A 20,266-nucleotide genomic window follows, 5' to 3' on the forward strand; every position below is an offset into this window, starting at 1 on the left:
GCATGCTGCAAGATTTTTTTTTATACTGTGCACACAGACCCATTCTCTCACATGTGGGCCTACCAGCTTTCTCCTGCTTGATTTGAAGCTGCTAGAATTTTTGAGTATATATACATCAAACACATAGGCTCGTAAGACATATGTATATAGCCAAAACAGTCAAAGGGTTAATATTATTATAATTATTATTAATAATTTAGGGAACTGGAGCACAGATCCAATTCCCTAGATCAAGAGCCCCTCACCAGCATCAGGGTTCCTTGATGCTGGTGAGGGGCTCTTGATCTAGGGAATTGGATATGTGCTCCTGTTCCCTAAATTAATAATTATAATAATAATACTGCCTCTCCTCACTTAACAGAGTTAGGGGCCTAAGACCCCGTCAGTAAACGAATTCATTGCTAATTGCTGAATCACCCCTTACTGACACTTCGAAAGTGTCACCACCCAAAATTATAACATTTAGTTTTATGTTTGCTGGGAAAGTCCTTTCAATCTGTTTATTATTATTATTATAATCAAAAAGAAGCGCTAAACCACAAGGGCTATACAGGGCTGCAGGGAAGGAAGCGAGGGTATTGGGTGGCAAAAGGAAGAGGGATGATTAGTAGGGTACAGAGAACAGCGGGGCAGTGGACAGTGCGGGGGTAGAGGGTAGAAAGAGATTGAGGTAGAAAGGGCTGAGGGGAGTGCTAAAGGTATCATCATCAGAGTTTGTGGAGTAAGTCAATTGTTGTCAAAAAGTCAATGAGAGAGTCCGGATTAAAGGAGGGTCCATCAGCAAGAAGGGAAGGTAAAGAGAGAGCAGCAGAGCATAACCAAAGTTGGATACAGAGAACTATGGGGTGAGGTGTATAAAATTTTTTATAGCCTGTAAAGCACTAAGGGAGTCTGAAACAACCACAAATGATGACACAAGCATAGATGCAATACAGATAAGTGCTGCAGGAATGGCATACAATTCAACAGTAAAAATGCTAGCCGAGAATAGTAAATGCCCTCGCATGACACTGGAAACTGCTGCGAATCCGACGCCGTCAGAAGACTTAGAGCCATCTGTGTACACTGCAGTGGCATGAGAATGAGAGTGGAAGTGGTCAAGAAAAAGAGAGCGGGAAGCTACTGTAGGCAGTTGGGCTTTTGCGCAAGGGAATGAGAAAGAACAGACTTGAACAGCTGGAACTTCCCAGGGGGGGTAGGGAAAAGTTAGATGCTACATGAACATAGAAAGGTGGTAACTGAAGGGAAGACAAGAGCAAATGTAGGCGAAGAGGAAAGGGACAGAGCAAACAGGGGCGATGAACAAATAAAGAATGCCTACTAACATCGGTGACTATTCTATATATGGAAGGATTGTGGAGATCATAAGAGCGAACATAGTAGCGAAAGCATTGGGCATCACGGCGATCGGACAAGGATGGCATATTCGCTTCTGCATAGAGGCTCTCAACAGGGGAAGAGCGAAAAGCACCAAGGCATAAAAGTAATCCCTGGTGATGGATAGGATTAAGGCTAGAGAGAGTAGCAGGAGAGGCCACTGAATAGATCTGGTCACCATAATTGAGTTTCGATAAAATGAGGGCTGAATGTAGGCAAAGGAGAGTTCCCCATGAAAGATGAGCAACAGTTTTAAGAAAGTTCAGCCGGCTGTGACAAGTTGCCTTCAGAAAGGTAATGTGAGGTTTCCAGGATAACCTACAGTCAAAGAGAAAGCCTAGAAACCTGACTGTATCACGTTCAGGGATACATGAGCCATAGAGGTACAAAGGATGATTGGAGATAATAGAGCGTCTAGTGAAAGTAATTTGGTGAGTTTTAGTACTGGAAAATTTAAACCCATGCATGGTGGCCCAATTGGAAACACAGCTGACCGCATGCTGGAGAGAAACTGTAATGAGGTGACAGTCAGCGCCTGCACAAGCAATAGCAAAGTCATCAACAGAGTGATGACCAAATATTGGATGGAAGAAGAGAGGCCAAATCATTTATAGCAAGGAGAAAAAGTGTTGTGCTCAGAACACATCCCTGGGGGACACCTTCAGCTTGGACAAAGTCCGGGGAGAGCATATTATTAACCCGAACACAGAAATGTCTGTCAGTTAAGGATGGTAGATTGCCTCGGAGGCCTAAGGAGTGGGCTTGGGACAAAATATTATACCTCCAAGTTGCGTTATATGCCTTCTCCAGGTCAAAAAATATGGCAATAAACGAGTGGTTATTTGCAAAGGCATTACTTACATATGTATCCAAGTGTAGTAAGGGGTCTATGGTAGAACGGCCCTTACGAAAGCCATATTGACTAGTGGAAAGACTGTTGTGTCTCTGTAAATATCGCATTAACCCTTTCAGGGTCCAAGGCCCAAATCTGGAGTCACGCACCAGTGTCCAAGAATTTTCAAAAAAAAAATTTGTTATTTTTTCTTATGAAATCGTAGAGAATCTTTTTGTGAAGGTAATAAAACAAAAAGTATGAAATTTGGTGGAAAATTTACGAAATTATGCTCTCGCGAATTTTGATGTGTCAGCGATATTTACGAATCGGCGATTTTGCCGACTTTGACTCCCATTTTAGGCCAATTACATTATTCCAATCAACCAAATTCTTAGCTATTTCACTAGTATTACTTCTATTCTATCGATTGAGCACAAGAAATCGCCAAGTCAACTGTTTCAACTACAAAATAAAGTGATCGGAAATTGTTAATTTGGCCAATTTAACACAAAGTTCAAAATATTCCAATTTCAAAATAGGGTCCAGAATGAACAATGTAGGCATTCCTGGCACTAAACTAACATTTCCTCTGTTCATTAGTTATGTTTTGAGGCTTTACAAATAAATTGCATTTTGATTTTTTATTCACATAATGAATTTTTATTCACACCAAAAAATAGAAGATTTACTCTTATGCAATACTGTAATAATTGTATAAATATCATCACCATATTTGTGAATGTATATTAGACCCACCAACTGACGTGTATTAGACGTGTGAGGTCGTTTGTTTACTCTTGAATATCGGCAAAAATTTAACATTTCCGCTACTTTGAGCTCAGTTTCAAGCCATTTCCAATGCTAAAACCAATCAAAATCATCTCTATTTCTGTAATATGTCTTCCATTCTATCAAATGAGACCAAGAAATCGCAAATACAACTATAAAAAACATACGAAAAAACACTGCAAAGTTGCTGTTTTAATCGAAAAATCATTTCATTTTTTTTCTCTCATTATACACAGTGTGCTGCAGGATCTGTTTTATGTGGTGCACACATACCACATAGATGTATTCTCTCATATCTAGGCCCAAATGTACCACTCACAGTTTATCAGAGTGAGCTGAGCTCATGGCGTAGATCTACGGTTTGGACCCTGAACGTAAAGCCGTAGATCTACGGGACGGACCCTGAAAGGGTTAAACGTCGATTTACCAGACGTTCCATCACTTTGCAAACTGCACTGGTAAGAGCAATGGGACGATAGTGGGAGGCATCATGTCCCGTAGTACCCGGTTTGCAGAAAGGGAGAACAGTGGTAGATTTCCACAGCTGGGGGAGAACTCATTGTGACCAAATAAGATTGAAGAGTTGTAAGAGGACTGCAAGGGCTGACTGATGTAAATGTTGTAACATCTGAATATGAATGTTGTCAGGCCCGGCTGCCAATGATCGGCAAGCTGAGAGTGTCGCCTCCAGTTCCTGAAGTGTAAAAGGCACATTATAAGATTCTTCTTTGAGAGAAGAAAAGTGTAAGGGTGCTAACTCTCTGGCAGACTTTGAAGAAAGAAAAGAGAGGCATAGATGGAGCCCCTGAGAAATATGGACCAGATGATTACCAATTTCAATGGCAACGTCAAGAGGGTTTGCTGTATCAACACTGGCAACCCGCACAACAGGAGCCGGGTCAGGAGAGTATTTACCACTCAGTTTCTGTACTTTTTTCCAGACTGCACTCATAGAGAAAGCAGAGGTGATTGTGGAAACATAATCTCGCCAGCAAGTGCGTTTAGCATTACGGATGACATGGCGAGCAACCGCACACTTCTGCTTAAAATCAAGAAGCCTCTCTGTGGTTCTATTGTACCGGTACCTGCCCCACACAGCACGTTTCAAACGTACTGCCTGAGCACAAGCAGGAGACCACCAAGGCACGCACTTCTGAGAATGCCTGCCCGAGGTTCAGGGTATAGAATGAGAAGGTGCTGTTAAAACTTGAGGTCGAGAAGAGGTGTAAAAGCTCATCAATGGAGGACGAAGAAGGAACCTCACTAAAAGCAGTTAGTTGCGAGTAAAGGTCCCAGTTAGCTTGATCAAATTGCCAGTGTGGGCTACGAAGAGATGGTGAATATGAAGAAGTAATAATGATCAGAAAATGATTGCTGTCACGTAAGTCTGGGAGAACAGACCAGGTGGAGCCTAGTGCAGTGGAGGAAGAGCAAACCGAGAGATCGATACAAGAGAGAGGGTATGAGTACGAAGATCAAAATGAGTGGGAGTACCTGTATTTAAAACATGGAGGGGGTGAGAGGAGAAAAGCCTCGAACTGAATGCCACGGTAATGATAATGTCATAATCTCCAACAATAAACTCGCCTCCCCTCTCTCTGCCCTGTCTGCCATACAGTGGTCTGCGTATACAGTGGTCCCTCGTTTTTCGTAATTAATCCGTTCCTGGAGCCGTTACTATAAACAAAATTTACGATTTACAAATCAATTTTCCCCATAAGAGATAATGTAAATACAATTAATCCGTTCCTGACACCCAGAAGTATTAAAACAAAAAAAATTTTTACATGAAATATACATGTAGTACATAAACAATACAATGGGAAATGATGAATGAAACATTAACAGCATAACACTTACCTTTATTGGAGATTCTTCTTAGTGTATAGAAGACTGGAGGAGGAGAGAGAGTGGATTGTTTATAGTTTGGAAGGGGAATCCCCTTCCAGCAACACCTCAGGTACCAATTGCTTTTCTGGGGTTGCTTGTCTTCTCTGTTTCTTAATGCCACTAGGACCACCTTGAGAGTCAATGGAGTCCTGTCTCGCAAAATAACTGTGGAGAGAGCTCTGTTTCTGGCGTCTCTTTAACACTTCCCTAAAATGGCCCAAGACTTTGTCACTGTACATGTTGCCAATATGGCTTCCAACAACCTTGTTAGGGTGATGTTTCTCCATAAAGCTTTCCATCTTACCCCACATAGTAAAAATCTCTTTAATTTCTGAAGAAGGCACCTTCTTCCATCTCTCTTCCTCCTCCTCTGCAGCAAGATTCTGAGCTGCGATGTGTTGCTCTTCCTGCTGAAGCTCTTGCGGCTCCTCAGTGGTGAGCTCTTCATTGTGGTCTTTCACCAATTCTTCCACATCCACATAAGCCATGGTAGCTTATTTAGTACTTGCAAGCACTAAAATAAATGGAATAATATAAAATATTTCGCACATGAAGGGACCTTCGCTCACTGGTAAACAATGCCAAACTGGCTACGCGTCCCGGACGAATACGACTCGCGAGTCAACTTATGAAAAGCGAGTCTATGTTTATACGAAAATACCCCTATGATTGGCGAAATTTACGATTGCCGGGAACTACGAAAAGCGAGGGACCACTGTATATACGTTTGGACAGTTTAAGGGTTAAACAACCATGGTGACATTACACATCCCTGTCTAAGACCTACTTTTACCAGGAAGTATTCTCCCTCTCTTCTACACACCCTAACCTGAGCCTCACTATCCTGGAGTTTACCTGGAGAGAGTTTCGGGGGTCAACGCCCCCGCGGCCCGGTCTGTGACCAGGCCTCCTGGTGGATCAGCGCCTGATCAACCAGGCTGTTGCTGCTGGCTGCACGCAAACCAACGTACGAGCCACAGCCCGGCTGATCAGGAACTGACTTTAGGTGCTTGTCCAGTGCCAGCTTGAAGACTGCCAGGGGTCTGTTGGTAATCCCCCTTATGTGTGCTGGGAGGCAGTTGAACAGTCTCGGGCCCCTGACACTTATTGTATGGTCTCTTAACGTGCTAGTGACACCCCTGCTTTTCATTGGGGGGATGGTGCATCGTCTGCCAAGTCTTTTGCTTTCGTAGTGAGTGATTTTCGTGTGCAAGTTCGGTACTAGTCCCTCTAGGATTTTCCAGGTGTATATAATCATGTATCTCTCCCTCCTGCGTTCCAGGGAATACAGGTTTAGAAACCTCAAGCGCTCCCAGTAATTGAGGTGTTTTATCTCCGTTATGCGCGCCGTGAAAGTTCTCTGTACATTTTCTAGGTCGGCAATTTCACCTGCCTTGAAAGGTGCTGTTAGAGTGCAGCAATATTCCAGCCTAGATAGAACAAGTGACCTGAAGAGTGTCATCATGGGCTTGGCCTCCCTAGTTTTGAAGGTTCTCATTATCCATCCTGTCATTTTTCTAGCAGATGCGATTGATACAATGTTATGGTCCTTGAAGGTGAGATCCTCCGACATAATCACTCCCAGGTCTTTGACGTTGGTGTTTCGCTCTATTTTGTGGCCAGAATTTGTTTTGTACTCTGATGAAGATTTAATTTCCTCATGTTTACCATATCTGAGTAATTGAAATTTCTCATCGTTGAACTTCATATTGTTTTCTGCAGCCCACTGAAAGATTTGGTTGATGTCCGCCTGGAGCCTTGCAGTGTCTGCAATGGAAGACACTGTCATGCAGATTCGGGTGTCATCTGCAAAGGAAGACACGGTGCTGTGGCTGACATCCTTGTCTATGTCGGATATGAGGATGAGGAACAAGATGGGAGCTAGTACTGTGCCTTGTGGAACAGAGCTTTTCACCGTAGCTGCCTCGGACTTTACTCTGTTGACGACTACTCTCTGTGTTCTGTTAGTGAGGAAATTATAGATCCATCGACCAACTTTTCCTGTTATTCCTTTAGCGCGCATTTTGTGCGCTATTACGCCATGGTCACACTTGTCGAAGGCTTTTGCAAAGTCTGTATATATTACATCTGCATTCTTTTTGTCTTCTAGTGCATTTAGGACCTTGTCGTAGTGATCCAGTAGTTGAGACAGACAGGAGCGACCTGTTCTAAACCCATGTTGCCCTGGGTTGTGTAACTGATGGGTTTCTAGATGGGTGGTGATCTTGCTTCTTAGGACCCTTTCAAAGATTTTTATGATATGGGATGTTAGTGCTATTGGTCTGTAGTTCTTTGCTGTTGCTTTACTGCCCCCTTTGTGGAGTGGGGCTATGTCTGTTGTTTTTAGTAACTGAGGGACGACCCCCGTGTCCATGCTCCCTCTCCATAGGATGGAAAAGGCTCGTGATAGGGGCTTCTTGCAGTTCTTGATGAACACAGAGTTCCATGAGTCTGGCCCTGGGGCAGAGTGCATGGGCATGTCCTTTATCGCCTGTTCGAAGTCATTTGGCGTCAGGATAACATCGGATAGGCTTGTGTTAATCAAATTTTGTGGCTCTCTCATAAAAAATTCATTTTGATCTTCGACTCTCAGTCTGGTTAGCGGCTTGCTAAAAACTGAGTCATATTGGGACTTGAGTAGCTCACTCATTTCCTTGCTGTCATCTGTGTAGGACCCATCTTGTTTAAGTAGGGGCCCAATACTGGACGTTGTTCTCGATTTTGATTTGGCATAGGAGAAGAAATACTTTGGGTTTCTTTCGATTTCATTTATGGCTTTTAGTTCTTCCCGCAATTCCTGACTCCTAAAGGATTCTTTTAGCTTCAGTTCGATGCTTGCTATTTCTCTGACCAGTGTCTCCCTGCGCATTTCTGATATATTGACCTCTTTTAGCCGCTCTGTTATTCTTTTCCGTCGCCTGTAAAGGGAGCGCCTGTCTCTTTCTATTTTACATCTACTCCTCCTTTTTCTTAGAGGAATAAGCCTTGTGCATACATCGAGTGCCACCGAGTTAATCTGTTCTAGGCATAAGTTTGGGTCTGTGTTGCTTAGTATATCTTCCCAGCTTATATCGGTTAGGACTTGGTTTACTTGGTCCCACTTTATGTTTTTGTTATTGAAGTTGAATTTGGTGAATGCTCCCTCGTGACTAGTCTCATTTTGTCGGTCTGGGGCTCCACGCATACATGTCTGAACCTCAATTATGTTGTGATCTGAGTATATTGTTTTTGATATGGTGACATTTCTTATCAGATCATCATTGTTAGTGAAGATGAGGTCTAGTGTATTCTCCAGTCTAGTAGGCTCTATTATTTGCTGGTTTAAATTGAATTTTGTGCAGAGATTTAAAAGCTCGTGTGAGTGTGAGTTTTCATCAGAGCTGCCTCCTGGTGTTATTACTGCAACAATATTATTTGCTATATTCCTCCATTTTAGGTGCCTTAAGTTGAAATCCCCCAGGAGCAAGATGTTGGGTGCAGGAGCTGGAAGATTTTCCAGACAGTGGTCAATTTTTAACAGCTGTTCCTGGAATTGCTGGGATGTTGCATCCGGAGGCTTGTAGACTACCACAATGACTAGGTTTTGGTTCTCGACCTTTACTGCTAAAACTTCCACTACGTCATTTGAGGCATTAAGCAGTTCTGTGCAAACAAGTGACTCTGCAATGTACAGGCCAACCCCCCCCCTTTTGCCTGTTCACTCTGTCACATCTGTATAGGTTGTAACCTGGGATCCATATTTCGTTGTCCAAGTGATCCTTTATGTGGGTCTCAGTGAAAGCCGCGAACATTGCCTTTGCCTCTGCAAGCAGTCCACGGATGAAAGGTATTTTGTTGTTTATTGCTGGCTTTAGACCCTGTATATTTGCAAAGAAGAATGTTATCGGACTGGTGGTATTGTTGGTACTGGGGGGGGATTTTTTTTCCGGCATTAGTATCTTTATCTGTTGGTTTGGAGTGGAGGCCATCGACTGTGGTTCCACTCCAGGAATGACTGGATTTGGTGTACGATTTCTGCCATTTCCTGCCAGTTTTTTTTCCTTCCTGGCACTAAAAAACCTCTCCCTCTTGAGTGGCTGTGGCTACCCAGGTTTTCCCATGGCCTGGATGTTTTGTATCTTTTTGTCCCCTTTAGATGGTATGCCTGGCAATTTAAGTTATAGCACAGTCTTTCCTGTACTGAAGAGGTACACATTTCAGGGTGAAAAAGCTAACAGGAAGGGAGTTTGCATTTTCCTGTTGTCATATGGGCATGACATTTTCTAGGGTGGTCATAGTTGCATGTCCCATCTGTTTTTCCAGATTTCCCATGCCAGCAGATACCAAGTGCATAGTATGTGCACAGGCTTGGTTTCCGTTTGCCTTGGGTTTCTGTGACTGTATTCCCTGTTGGTGCATGTTTCCCTGTCTTATTCCTATCCTCCTTAGCACCAACAATGGAGCTCCCACCAGTTGTTTTTGGTAATTTATCCTCACTATTGCTATTGGAGTCCTCTTGTTTGCTATTTCCTGCGGTATTTCTGGTTTGCAATATTGGTTTTATCTTATCTTTGACTACACTTGTTTCCCTACTATGGCTCCTGTCCTCTATGAGGTCATTTATATGTATTCCTTCCTGCGTATAATTCCCGACTACCTGGACAAAATCTCCAGCTTCACCATTACTGTCTACCAGGACAGTATCTCCAGCTTCACCATTTCTGTCTCCCAGGACAGCACCTCCAGCTTCACCATTACTGTCTCCCAGGACAGCACTATCAGCCCCACATTTACTGACTACCAGGACATCACCTCCAGCCTTACAGTTTGTGACTACATGGCCAGTATCAAGGGCAGTACCATTCAGCCCGGACTTTTTATGTTCCCATCTGTTGTAGAAAGCTTCCAGGTTTTCTATGAAAGCAGCTTTGATGTTATCCTCTTTTAATACCCTTGTGATTTTAGTCCACAGATTTTCCTCATTTGGGCATACCCAAAAACACTTCTCTTTTTTAATACTGCTTGTAGCTAGTTCTGGGATATCTGCACAAGGAGCGTGACACCAATTTCCACAAAAATGACAATTTATCCATGTGGTAGCCCGTTTGTTTGACTGACCACAGACTACACACAGCTTCATAATGATTTGAATGGTTGATTTACTGCAAGTCTACTAGCAACCTCTTGAATATTATATTAATAACCTTAAATGAAGCTCTAGCTATTTGTATTTCTGTTTCTAACTCTTTTTGTATATTGGACAGCTTACCGTCACGTTCCTGATTTTTAATGTTTGTGATTATAAGGGCGCCTACAAACCCATCCGTTTACAGTCTGCTTTATTGTCCAACGAAACTGTTTGAAACCAGTCCCGGGTTCGGACCAGTCAAGGGTTCGGACCAGTCAAGGGTTCGGACCAGTCGATCTGCTCTGATCAGTGGGTCACTTATTTAAAACATACTGGTCGGTGATTTGAGCTAACACATGAAGGATCTACTGGAAATTATCTACCCGAGTAATATGTGATTTGACTGATACAAAAGTATAACTTGCGTGTTGAAGAGCCGGTGATATCTGGCAGCTCCTACAATGACGTACAGTCGACCTCTTTGTTTATCAATCGCTGTATCTGGCTTTTCTATTTTTGTTTTTCCGTCTCCACCACAATAAATGCTATATTATCACTATAGTTGACTGGTGCAAATTTTGGAGGAAGGACGCTTTTTCTGTAGTAATAATTGCTTCTCGTTGTGTATATTGCGACCGCTGGTAACTACAGGTTATATGAAATTCACAGTAACGTCTCGTATTTCAAGAAAATGAAACTAATGAAAGTCACTCCACTCCACTAAGTACCATTATAATACTGGTTAGTTGCTACTACAACACTGTATTCTGCTATTCACTGGTATCACTAGATTATATGCGAGTACACTAGCAGGCCAGGAAGATTATTAAAAAAAAAAAAAAAAAAAAAAAAAACTCTTTACAGCATTTAGTAACTTACTACCTATTCCATATAGTGTACTTGCAACTTCTGCCATATTGCTCCTCTACCCACTATCATATGCCTTTTCTAAATCCATAAATGCAATGAAAACTTTCCTACCTTTATCTAAATACTTTTCACATATATGCTTCAATGTAAAGACTTGATCTACACATCCCCTACCCACTCTAAAATCTCCTTGCTCATCCACAATCCTACATTCTGTCTTACCTCTAATTCTTTCAATAATAACCCTACCTTACACTTTTCCTGGTATACTCAGTAAACTAATTCCTCTATAATTTTTACAATCTCTTTTGTCCTCCTTCCCTTTATATAAAGGAACTATACATGCTCTCTGCCAATCCCTAGGTACCTTTCCCTCTTTCATATATTTATTAAACAAAAATACCAACCACTCTAACACTATATCTTTCCCTGCTTTTAACATTTCTGTCATGATCCCGTCAGTTCCAGCTGCTTTACCCCTTTTCATTCTACATAATGCCTCACGCACCTCCCCCACACTCACATCCAGCTCTTCTTCACTCCTAAAAGATGGTATACCTCCCTGGCCAGTGCATAAAATTACCGCCTCCCTTTCTTCGTTGACATTTAAAAGTTCCTCAAAATATTCTCGCCATCTACCCAATACCTCCATCTTCCCATCTGCTAACTCCCCTACTCTGTTTTTAACTGACAAATCCATTCATTCCCTTTGCACTCTCTTCACCTTTCTTTTACTCTCCATATCCTCTGCTCTTCTTATAACACATCTGCTTTGTAAAAACCTCTCATAAGCTACCTTTTTCTCTTTTATCACACCTTTTACTTCATCCTTCCACCAATCATTCCTCTTTCCTCCTGCACCCAGCCTCCTATAACCACAAACTTCTGCCCCACATTCTAATACTGCATTTTTAAAACTATTCCAACCCTCTTCAACCCCCCCACTACTCATACTTGCCCTAGCCCACCTTTCTGTCAATAGTTGCTTATATCTCACCCGAACTTCCTCCTCCCTTAGTTTATACACTCACCTCTCTTACTGATTGTTGCCATTTTCCTCTTGTCCCATCTACCTCTTACTCTAACTGTAGCTACAGCTAAATAGTGATCCGATATATCAGTTGCCCCTCTACATTCTCTCTATATGACCAAACCACCTCAACAACCCCTCTTCAGCCCTCTGACTAATACTTTTAGTAACTCTACACCTCCTCCTAATTTCCACACTTTGATAATATTTACACCACACATTGCTCTTAGACACACCATCTCCACTGCCTCCATTATTATTATAATCAAAAAGAAGCGCTAAGCCACAAGGACTATACAGCGCTGCAGGGCAGGAAGGAAGCGAGGGCATCAGGTGGCAAAAGGGAGATGGATGAGCAACAGGTTACGGATAACAGCGGGGCAGTGGATGGTGAAAGGGTAAAGGGCAGCAAGAGACTGAACCAGAAAGGGCTGAGGGGAGTGCGAAAAGTATCATCAGAGTTTGTGGAGTAAATCAGTCGTTGTCAAGAAGTCAATGAGAGAGTCAGGATTAAAGGAGGGTCCATCAGCAAGAAGGGAAGGTAAAGAGAGAGTAGGAGAACGAAGACGACGTTGGAGGTAAATTCTGCGTGCTCGTTGATAGAGAGGGCAGTCTAACAGAATGTGGCTAATCGATACTGGAACTTGACACTGCTCACAGAGAGGAACAGGGTGCCTCTCCATGAGATACCCATGAGTAAGACGAGTGTGGCCAATGCGAAGGCGGGAGAGAGTGGTCTCCCAACCTCGGCACTGATGACAAGAAGACGGCCAGTAACCTATGCTCGGTTTAATAGAATGAAGTTTGTTACCGAGCAGAGTTGACCAACGTTGTTGCCAACGGGTGCGAAGGTGGGTAGCTATTGCAGCAAAATAGTCCAGAAATGGAACACCTCGATAGGAAATTGGTAGGTCATATACTGCTGACCGCGCAGCAGTGTCTGCCTGTTCATTGCCCTGTACGTCGACATGACCAGGGACCCAACAAAAAACAATATCTTTATGTTTGGTAGAGATACGGCGTAGCCAAAGTTGGATACGGAGAACTAGGGGATGAGATGTATCAAATTTTCGTATAGCCTGTAGAGCACTAAGGGAGTCTGAGACTACTACAAATGATGACACAGGCATAGATGCGATACGAATAAGTGCTGCAAGAATGGCATACAGTTCAGCAGTAAAAATGCTAGCTGAAGATAGTAAATGCCCTCGTACGACGCTGTCCGGAAACACTGCTGCGAATCCGACGCCGTCTGAAGACTTAGAGCCATCTGTGTACACAGCGGTGGCATGAGAATGAGAGTGGAAGTGATCAAGAAAAAGAGAGCGGGAAGCCACCGTAGGCAGTTGAGCTTTCGAGCAAGGGAGTGAGAAAGAACAGACCCGAACAGCTGGAACTTCCCAGGGGGGTAGGGAAAAGTGAGATGCTACATGAACATATAAAGGTGGTAACTGAAGGGAAGACAAGAGTGAAAGTAGGCGAAGAGAAAAGGGACGGAGCAAACAGGGGCGGCGAACGAATAAAGAATGTCTACTAATATCGGTGACCATTCTATAAATGGAAGGATTGTGTAGATCGTGAGAGCGTACATAGTAACGAAGGCAATGGGCATCACGGCGATCAGACAAGGATGGAACATTTGCTTCTGTATAGAGGCTCTCAACAGGGGAAGAGCGAAAAGCACCAAGGCACAAACGTAAGCCTTGGTGATGGATAGAGTTAAGGCTAGAGAGAGTAGCAGGAGAGGCCGCGGAATAAATCTGGTCACCATAATCGAGTTTCGATAAAACGAGGGCTGAATGTAGGCGAAGCAGAGTTCGACGATCAGCTCCCCAGGAAAGATGAGCAAGGGTTTTAAGAAGGTTTAGCCGGCTGTGACAAGTTGCCTTCAGAGAGGTAATGTGAGGTTTCCAGGTTAACCGACGGTCAAAGAGAAGGCCTAGAAACCTGACTGTATCACGTTCGGGGATACGGGAGCCATAGAGATACAAAGGATGATCGGAGATAACAGAGCGTCTAGTGAAAGTAATTTGGTGAGTTTTGGTACTTGAAAATTTAAACCCATGTGTGGTGGCCCAAGTGGAAACACGGTCGACCGCATGCTGGAGAGAAACTGCAATAAGGTGACAGTCAGCGCCTGCACAAGCAATAGCGAAGTCATCAACATAGAGTGATGACCAAATATTGGGTGGAAGAACAGAGGCCAAATCATTTATAGCAAGGAGAAAAAGTGTTGTGCTTAGAACACATCCCTGAGGGACACCTTCAGCTTGGACGAAGTCCGGGGAAAGAACATTATTGACTCGAACACGGAAATGTCTGTCAGTTAAAAAGTTCTTAAGGAAGGATGGTAGATTGCCTCGGAGGCCTAAGGAATGGGCCTGGGCCAAAATATTATACCTCCAAGTTGTGTCATATGCCTTCTCAAGGTCAAAAAATATGGCAATAACTGAGTGATTATTCGCAAAGGCATTACGAACATACGTATCCAAGCGTAGTAAGGGGTCTATGGTAGAACGACCCTTACGAAAGCCATATTGACTAGCGGAGAGACTGTTGTGAGTCTCTAAATACCACATTAAACGTCGATTTACGAGGCGTTCCATCACTTTGCAAACTGCACTTGTAAGAGCGATGGGGCGATAGTGGGAGGCATCATGTCCTGTAGTACCCGGTTTGCGGAAAGGGAGAACAATGGCAGATTTCCACAGCTGGGGAAGAACTCCTTGTGCCCAAATAAGATTGAAGAGGTGTAAGAGGACTACAAGGGCTGACCGATGTAAATGTTGTAACATACGAATATGAATGTCATCAGGCCCAGCTGCCGATGATCGGCAAGCTGAGAGCGTTGCCTCCAGTTCTTGAAGTGTAAAAGGCACATTATACTGTTCTTCTCCGAGAGAAGAAAAGTCCAAGGGTACTAACTCTCTGGCAGACTTTGAGGAAAGAAACGAGGGGCATAGATGGAGCCCTCGGGAAATACGGACCAGATGTGTGCCAAGTTCAATGGCAACGTCGAGAGGGTTTGCTATATCAACACCAGTGACCCGTAGAACAGGAGCCGGGTCAGGAGAGTATTTACCACTCAATTTCCTCACTTTTTTCCAGACTGCACTCATAGAAGAAGCAGAGGTGATGGTGGAAACATAGTCTCGCCAACAAGTGCGTTTAGCTTCACGGATGACACGGCGAGCGATCGCACGCTTCTGCTTAAAATCAACAAGTCTCTCAGCGGTTCTATTGTACCGGTACCTGCCCCATGCAGCACGTTTCAAACGTACTGCACGAGCACAAGCAGGAGACCACCAAGGCACGCACTTCTGAGAATGCCTGCCTGAGGTTTGGGGTATAGAATGAGAAGCTGCGGTATAAACTGATGTCGAGAAGATGTGTAGGAGCTCATCAATGGAGGATGAAGAAGGAACCTCACTAAAAGCAGTGAGGTGTGAGTAAAGATCCCAATTTGCCCGATCAAATTGCCAGCGAGGGCTACGGGAAGGTGGTGAATAGGAAGGAGAAGTAAGAATGATCGGAAAATGATCGCTGTCATGTAAGTCTGGTAGAACAGACCAGGTGAAGTCTAGTGCAGTGGAGGAAGAGCAGACTGATAGATCGATGCAAGAGAGAGTATGAGTACGAGGATCAAAATGGGTGGGAGTACCCGTATTTAAAACATGGAGGGGGTGAGAGGCAAGAAAAGCCTCCAACTGAATGCCACGTGAGTCACAATGAGACCCCCCCCAGAGGAAATGGTGGGCATTAAAATCACCAAGTAACAGAAGTGGTGGTGGTAAGGATGAAACAAGAAAGGCAAAGTCTGGGATAGAAAATGCTCGAGAAGGAGAGAGATATAAAGAACATATTGTAAACCACTTATTCAAGTGGATACGGGCTGCAGTGTAATGCAGCGAGGTATGGACAAATAGTTGACAGTACGGAATATCATTGCGTAGAAGAAGGGCACTTTCATTAAAGGTCCCATCTGAGAAAGGATCCGAAGAATACAATAAATTATAGCCTGAGATAGGTTGGAAAACAGCCGAGTGTAATTTTGGTTCTTGTAAGCAAGCACCAACAGGGGAAAACCTGGAAAGCAACATCTGAAGCTCACCCCGATTACCCCTGAGGCCGCGGATATTCCACTGTAAATAGGCCATGATTGGCGATGAAGAAAATATCAGGAATCTGTAGGTAAAGGCACCTACGGACTAGAGGGGTTAGAAAAGTCAACGTGTGGTGGCATTGGAAGATGTTCAAGTAGCGAAGGAACGGAGCGTTGCGAAGAATGGGGTTGTGAAGATGGAGGAGAGGGAAGAGAAGGAACAGGAAGTGAATCAGTGTCCATTGAAGGTTTAGTCTCTGCAATATATTCTGAAATGGCTTCAAGTGTTTCTGAATTCAAAGATGTATGGGAAACCATATTGGAGATAGGAGGAGGAGGGTGAGTAAAGATTGGGACAGTAATGGACTGTACCAAAGTAGAGGGGGAGGGAAAAGTGTAAGGGACTGGAGATGAAGTGTGGGGGGGGACAGAAGAGGTAGAAACCTGGGAGGTGACAGAAGAGGGAGAAACTTGGGAGGGGACGGGGGTGGAAGGCATAGTACGAGGAGGAGGGTGAATCTCCACACTTGTAATAGAGCCAGAGAGAGGGGAAGAACTAGGTACAGAGACTGGAAAGGTAACGTGTGGAGGTGGAAGAAGGGAAGGAAGGGGCAAAGAAGATTTGAGCAATGTGGATTTTTTGGACTTCTGAGTAGAGGGGCGATTGGTATTAGGTGTCGTACGAGGTCTTGTCGATACTGGGGCTTGTGAGGAAGGACGCGAAGATGCGAGAACAGACTGAGTTGTAGTCGGGACGTCAGAGCCAAGGACAGCAAAAGGATTAGATGCCGTAATGGCTATGGGAGGGGTAACAACAGAGGAGGCTGCAGAAGATGGGACCCCAGAAGTGGGGGGATGTTTGGAAACACGAGAATAAGAAACACGGGGTAGTCTCCCTTGGAGGCGGAGATGAGTAACTGCCATAGCATAAGGGAGACCTTCTGCCTCTTTGAGGCAACGGATTTCACGTTCATTTAAGTAGACCTGGCAACGGCGGGAGTACGAAGGGTGAGCTTCATTACAATTAAGGCAAGATGGAGGTTGACTGCAAGATGTATTAGAATGGTTGTCGGCACCACAGACTGGGCATTCGGCCATAGATCTGCAATATTTCGCTGGGTGACCAAAACGCCAGCAATTTCTACATTGTTGCGGTGTAGGTATCACCTTTCGAACTTGTAACCGATGTCCCGCGACATATACAGAGGACGGGAGTTCTCGGCTGTCAAAAGTTAAACGAGCCACATTGCAAGGGTAACGTCTCCGCCCCCGGGCAGGAAGGACATAAGTGTCTACTTTGAGGATTGGGAGATCCTGGAGTTCCAGCTGTTCAAAAATGTCATTGCCACATGACTGGAAATTCTGTTGGACTATGGTATGGGGCAGAATGACAGTACCACTACAAGAATTGAGAGAAAGATGTTTTTCAATAGTGATAGGAGTAGTATCGATATTCGAAAGGAGAGAAAGATCATGAGCTTGGGTAGCATTCTGGACAGTGACGATGCGCGTACCGCTCTTGAGAGCGTGAAATGAAATATCTCTGCCAACATGACGCAGGAGCGCTTTGGCAATACTATGGTCAGAAAGGTAGGCAGAAGAAGAAGTTGGTCTTAAAGTAAAGAATTTAGTCCATTGTGTGGTCCGAAATTGAGCGTGGAGAGGGAGTGCTTGACGTGTCGGTCGTTTCCGAGTAGAATGGGAAGGTAACGACGGAGCATCATCAGGAGATAGACGTTGGCGTTTAGGAGTAGGACCGGAGTTGGTCCGGCATGAAATGGGTGGGCGATTCGAAAATTGCCGTACCGTAGAGGGAGAAGCCGGAAGCATAGTCAAAGGAGAGCGGAGTTCAGACAAATCGAAGGAGTCAGTCGAAGCCCCGGTACCTGAAGCGGGTGAGGAAACAGCACCAGCAAGAGGTACAGGGGCATCAGGAGTGTCCGAAGAGTGGTCTAAACACAAGGCAGGGTCAGAATGGGGTGCGGTATCAAGAAGGGGCCCGGGGGTAGTGGTTTCATGGACTAGGGCTGCCATGGTTAGGTTACTCCTTTGCTTTTTGTTTTTAAGAAAAAAAAAGAAAGAAGAAAAGAAAATAAAAACAAAAAAAAGAATAAAAAAAGGGGGGAGCGGGGAGGAATAGTTCCCAGGAGGAATGAAAGGGCCGGAAATCTCCCTCCGCGCCCAAGAGGACTCGACACCGCTAGTAGCGCAGATGCAGCATGGAACCCGTGCCATACCCTACCCTTCATGCCAGTAAACCAGCAATCCGGGATAGCAACCTCACATCTGCCGAGCTACCTCGGTGGACAAAAGAGAGGGCGGCCGGATATCCGCCACAAAGCATACCTCCTTCAGCCACCACCCCCGGAATCCGAAAGGTGGCTTCCAGAGATACACCCGTCGCCCAAAAGACACCCAAAGCTACTCCGGGATACCGGAGAGGGATCGGGACATCCCTAGGCAATCCAGATTCCACGGCAAACTACGCCACCGCCAAGAAACCTCAACGGAATGGGATCGACCCCGGTGTCCTTTCCCCTACCTAGGAACTAGCGCGCCTGTGGGAGAAATCACGAAGGCTAAAAAGAGGAAGGGCAAAAGGGAGGGGTGAGGAGGAGGAGGAGGAATGGAAAAAGGGGAGGATGGGGAGGATGGGATAGGGGAGGGGAGAATGGGGGGTAATTAGGTTCGGTCTGAGGAAGAAGACCGACAGGGCTAATTCCTCAGACCAAGAGCCTCTTCACCACGCCAAGGAGCCCCCCTTGAAGAGGTCCACTGCCTCCAGCCTCCTCCTCACTGCAGCATTTACAACCCATGCTTCACACCCACATAAGTGTGTTGATACCACTATACTCTCACACATTCCCTTCTTTGCCTCCAAACATTTTTTTGTCTTCTCAGATACCTCAATGCACTACTCACCTTTTTTCCTTCATAAACCCATCTGCTGACAAGTCAACTCCCAAATATCTTAAAACATTTACTTCTTCCATACTCTCTCTCCCTCCACTGTGATATCTAGTTTTTCTTTATCTCAATCATTTGATACCCTCATCACCTTACTCTTTTCTATGTTCACTTTCAACTTTCTTTACACATTCTCCCAAACTCGTTCACTAACCTTTGCAGCTTCTCTTTAGAATCTCCCAAAAGCACAGTATCATCAGCAAAAAGTAACTGTGTCAACTGGGCCAAACTCCCTTAAAAATTTGACTTTCCCAAATTTTTGTTTTACAGAGTAATATATTTTTTTCATTGACAGTGATATTAAATGTTGTTTTTTGGACCAGACCTAAAGCTAAATTCTGCTAGTATAGCATAAGTCAGTTTAAATTTGTTTAATGTTACTTAAAATCAATGATATGTACTTTTTCATTATGGTCACATTAATTTTCCCTGATTTATGGCAAAAACATATTTTCATTCTGCTAATTCGGCAAGGAACACCCTCGCCAAATAGGCCAAACTCACTGATTCAGCTTATTTGACATGACATGCATTCATACATACATTGTTAATATATATACATACATACAAAATTATATACTCTATTTATTGCAGCTAATTGGAGATACTCCCCTGGACAACTACTTGATGAAAATGCTTATGGAAAACCCAAACACTTCCCCATCAAGTTAAGATGTGATAAAAGAAAAGTTACAATTTAAGAGCAATCATGACCTTTAGTGTTTCTATAAACTGATTTGTAATCATATGGTACTTTGAAACACTGATCAGTTAATGTTACATAAGGTCTAAATGTTGCTGTTCTTAGCATGAGGACTAAAATGTGTTTACATTAACTGTTGTCACTGCATAATGTAATATGAAATAAGATAACTAACATGTAAAGAAAGAAGGATGTTCTTGGCATTGTGTCATAAACTGTGGCCAGTTGACAAGTGATACATAAGTGATAAAACAAATTAAATACTGAATGTTATTAAGAGAATGTGATAGAAGATGGTTACTGGCAACAAGACTGGATAAACAGGAAGAACATTGAAAAAGACACTTATGCATAGTGAAGTGGAGCTGCCAGGAAACTTAACTGCTTCAACAGTGAGGAGAATTACAGGGGTTGTTTGTAATTAGTAATTTGATTAGATTTTGCATATCTAACAAATATTTATGATCCTTTTATCTGTTAAAATTATATAAAATATTACTTTTAATGCAGTGTTTGATATTTACAATACACTGGTTCAAGTATATTTAATGAGAAATGAATTTATCATAATTTCTACCAATAACATTTTTTGTATT

The 20,266-nt window shown here is 43.7% G+C and overlaps 1 protein-coding gene across 11 annotated transcripts in view; it reads left to right on the forward strand.

Annotated features, from left to right (window-relative positions):
• Positions 1–20,266, forward strand: part of LOC128688737 (retinoic acid receptor RXR-alpha-B-like) — a 755,147-nt gene that overhangs the window by 733,033 nt on the left and 1,848 nt on the right. For all 11 annotated transcript variants that reach the window (XM_070084662.1, XM_070084652.1, XM_070084653.1 and 8 more), the window contains one exon: positions 19,562–20,266. This exon is cut by the window's right edge. In XM_070084662.1, the coding sequence (XP_069940763.1) occupies positions 19,562–19,639 (78 nt within the window). In that variant the 3' untranslated portion in view covers positions 19,640–20,266. The remainder of the gene's footprint in view (positions 1–19,561) is intronic.

The sequence above is a fragment of the Cherax quadricarinatus genome, chromosome 13 (assembly GCF_038502225.1).
Source record: "Cherax quadricarinatus isolate ZL_2023a chromosome 13, ASM3850222v1, whole genome shotgun sequence".
Lineage (NCBI taxonomy): Eukaryota > Metazoa > Arthropoda > Malacostraca > Decapoda > Parastacidae > Cherax > Cherax quadricarinatus.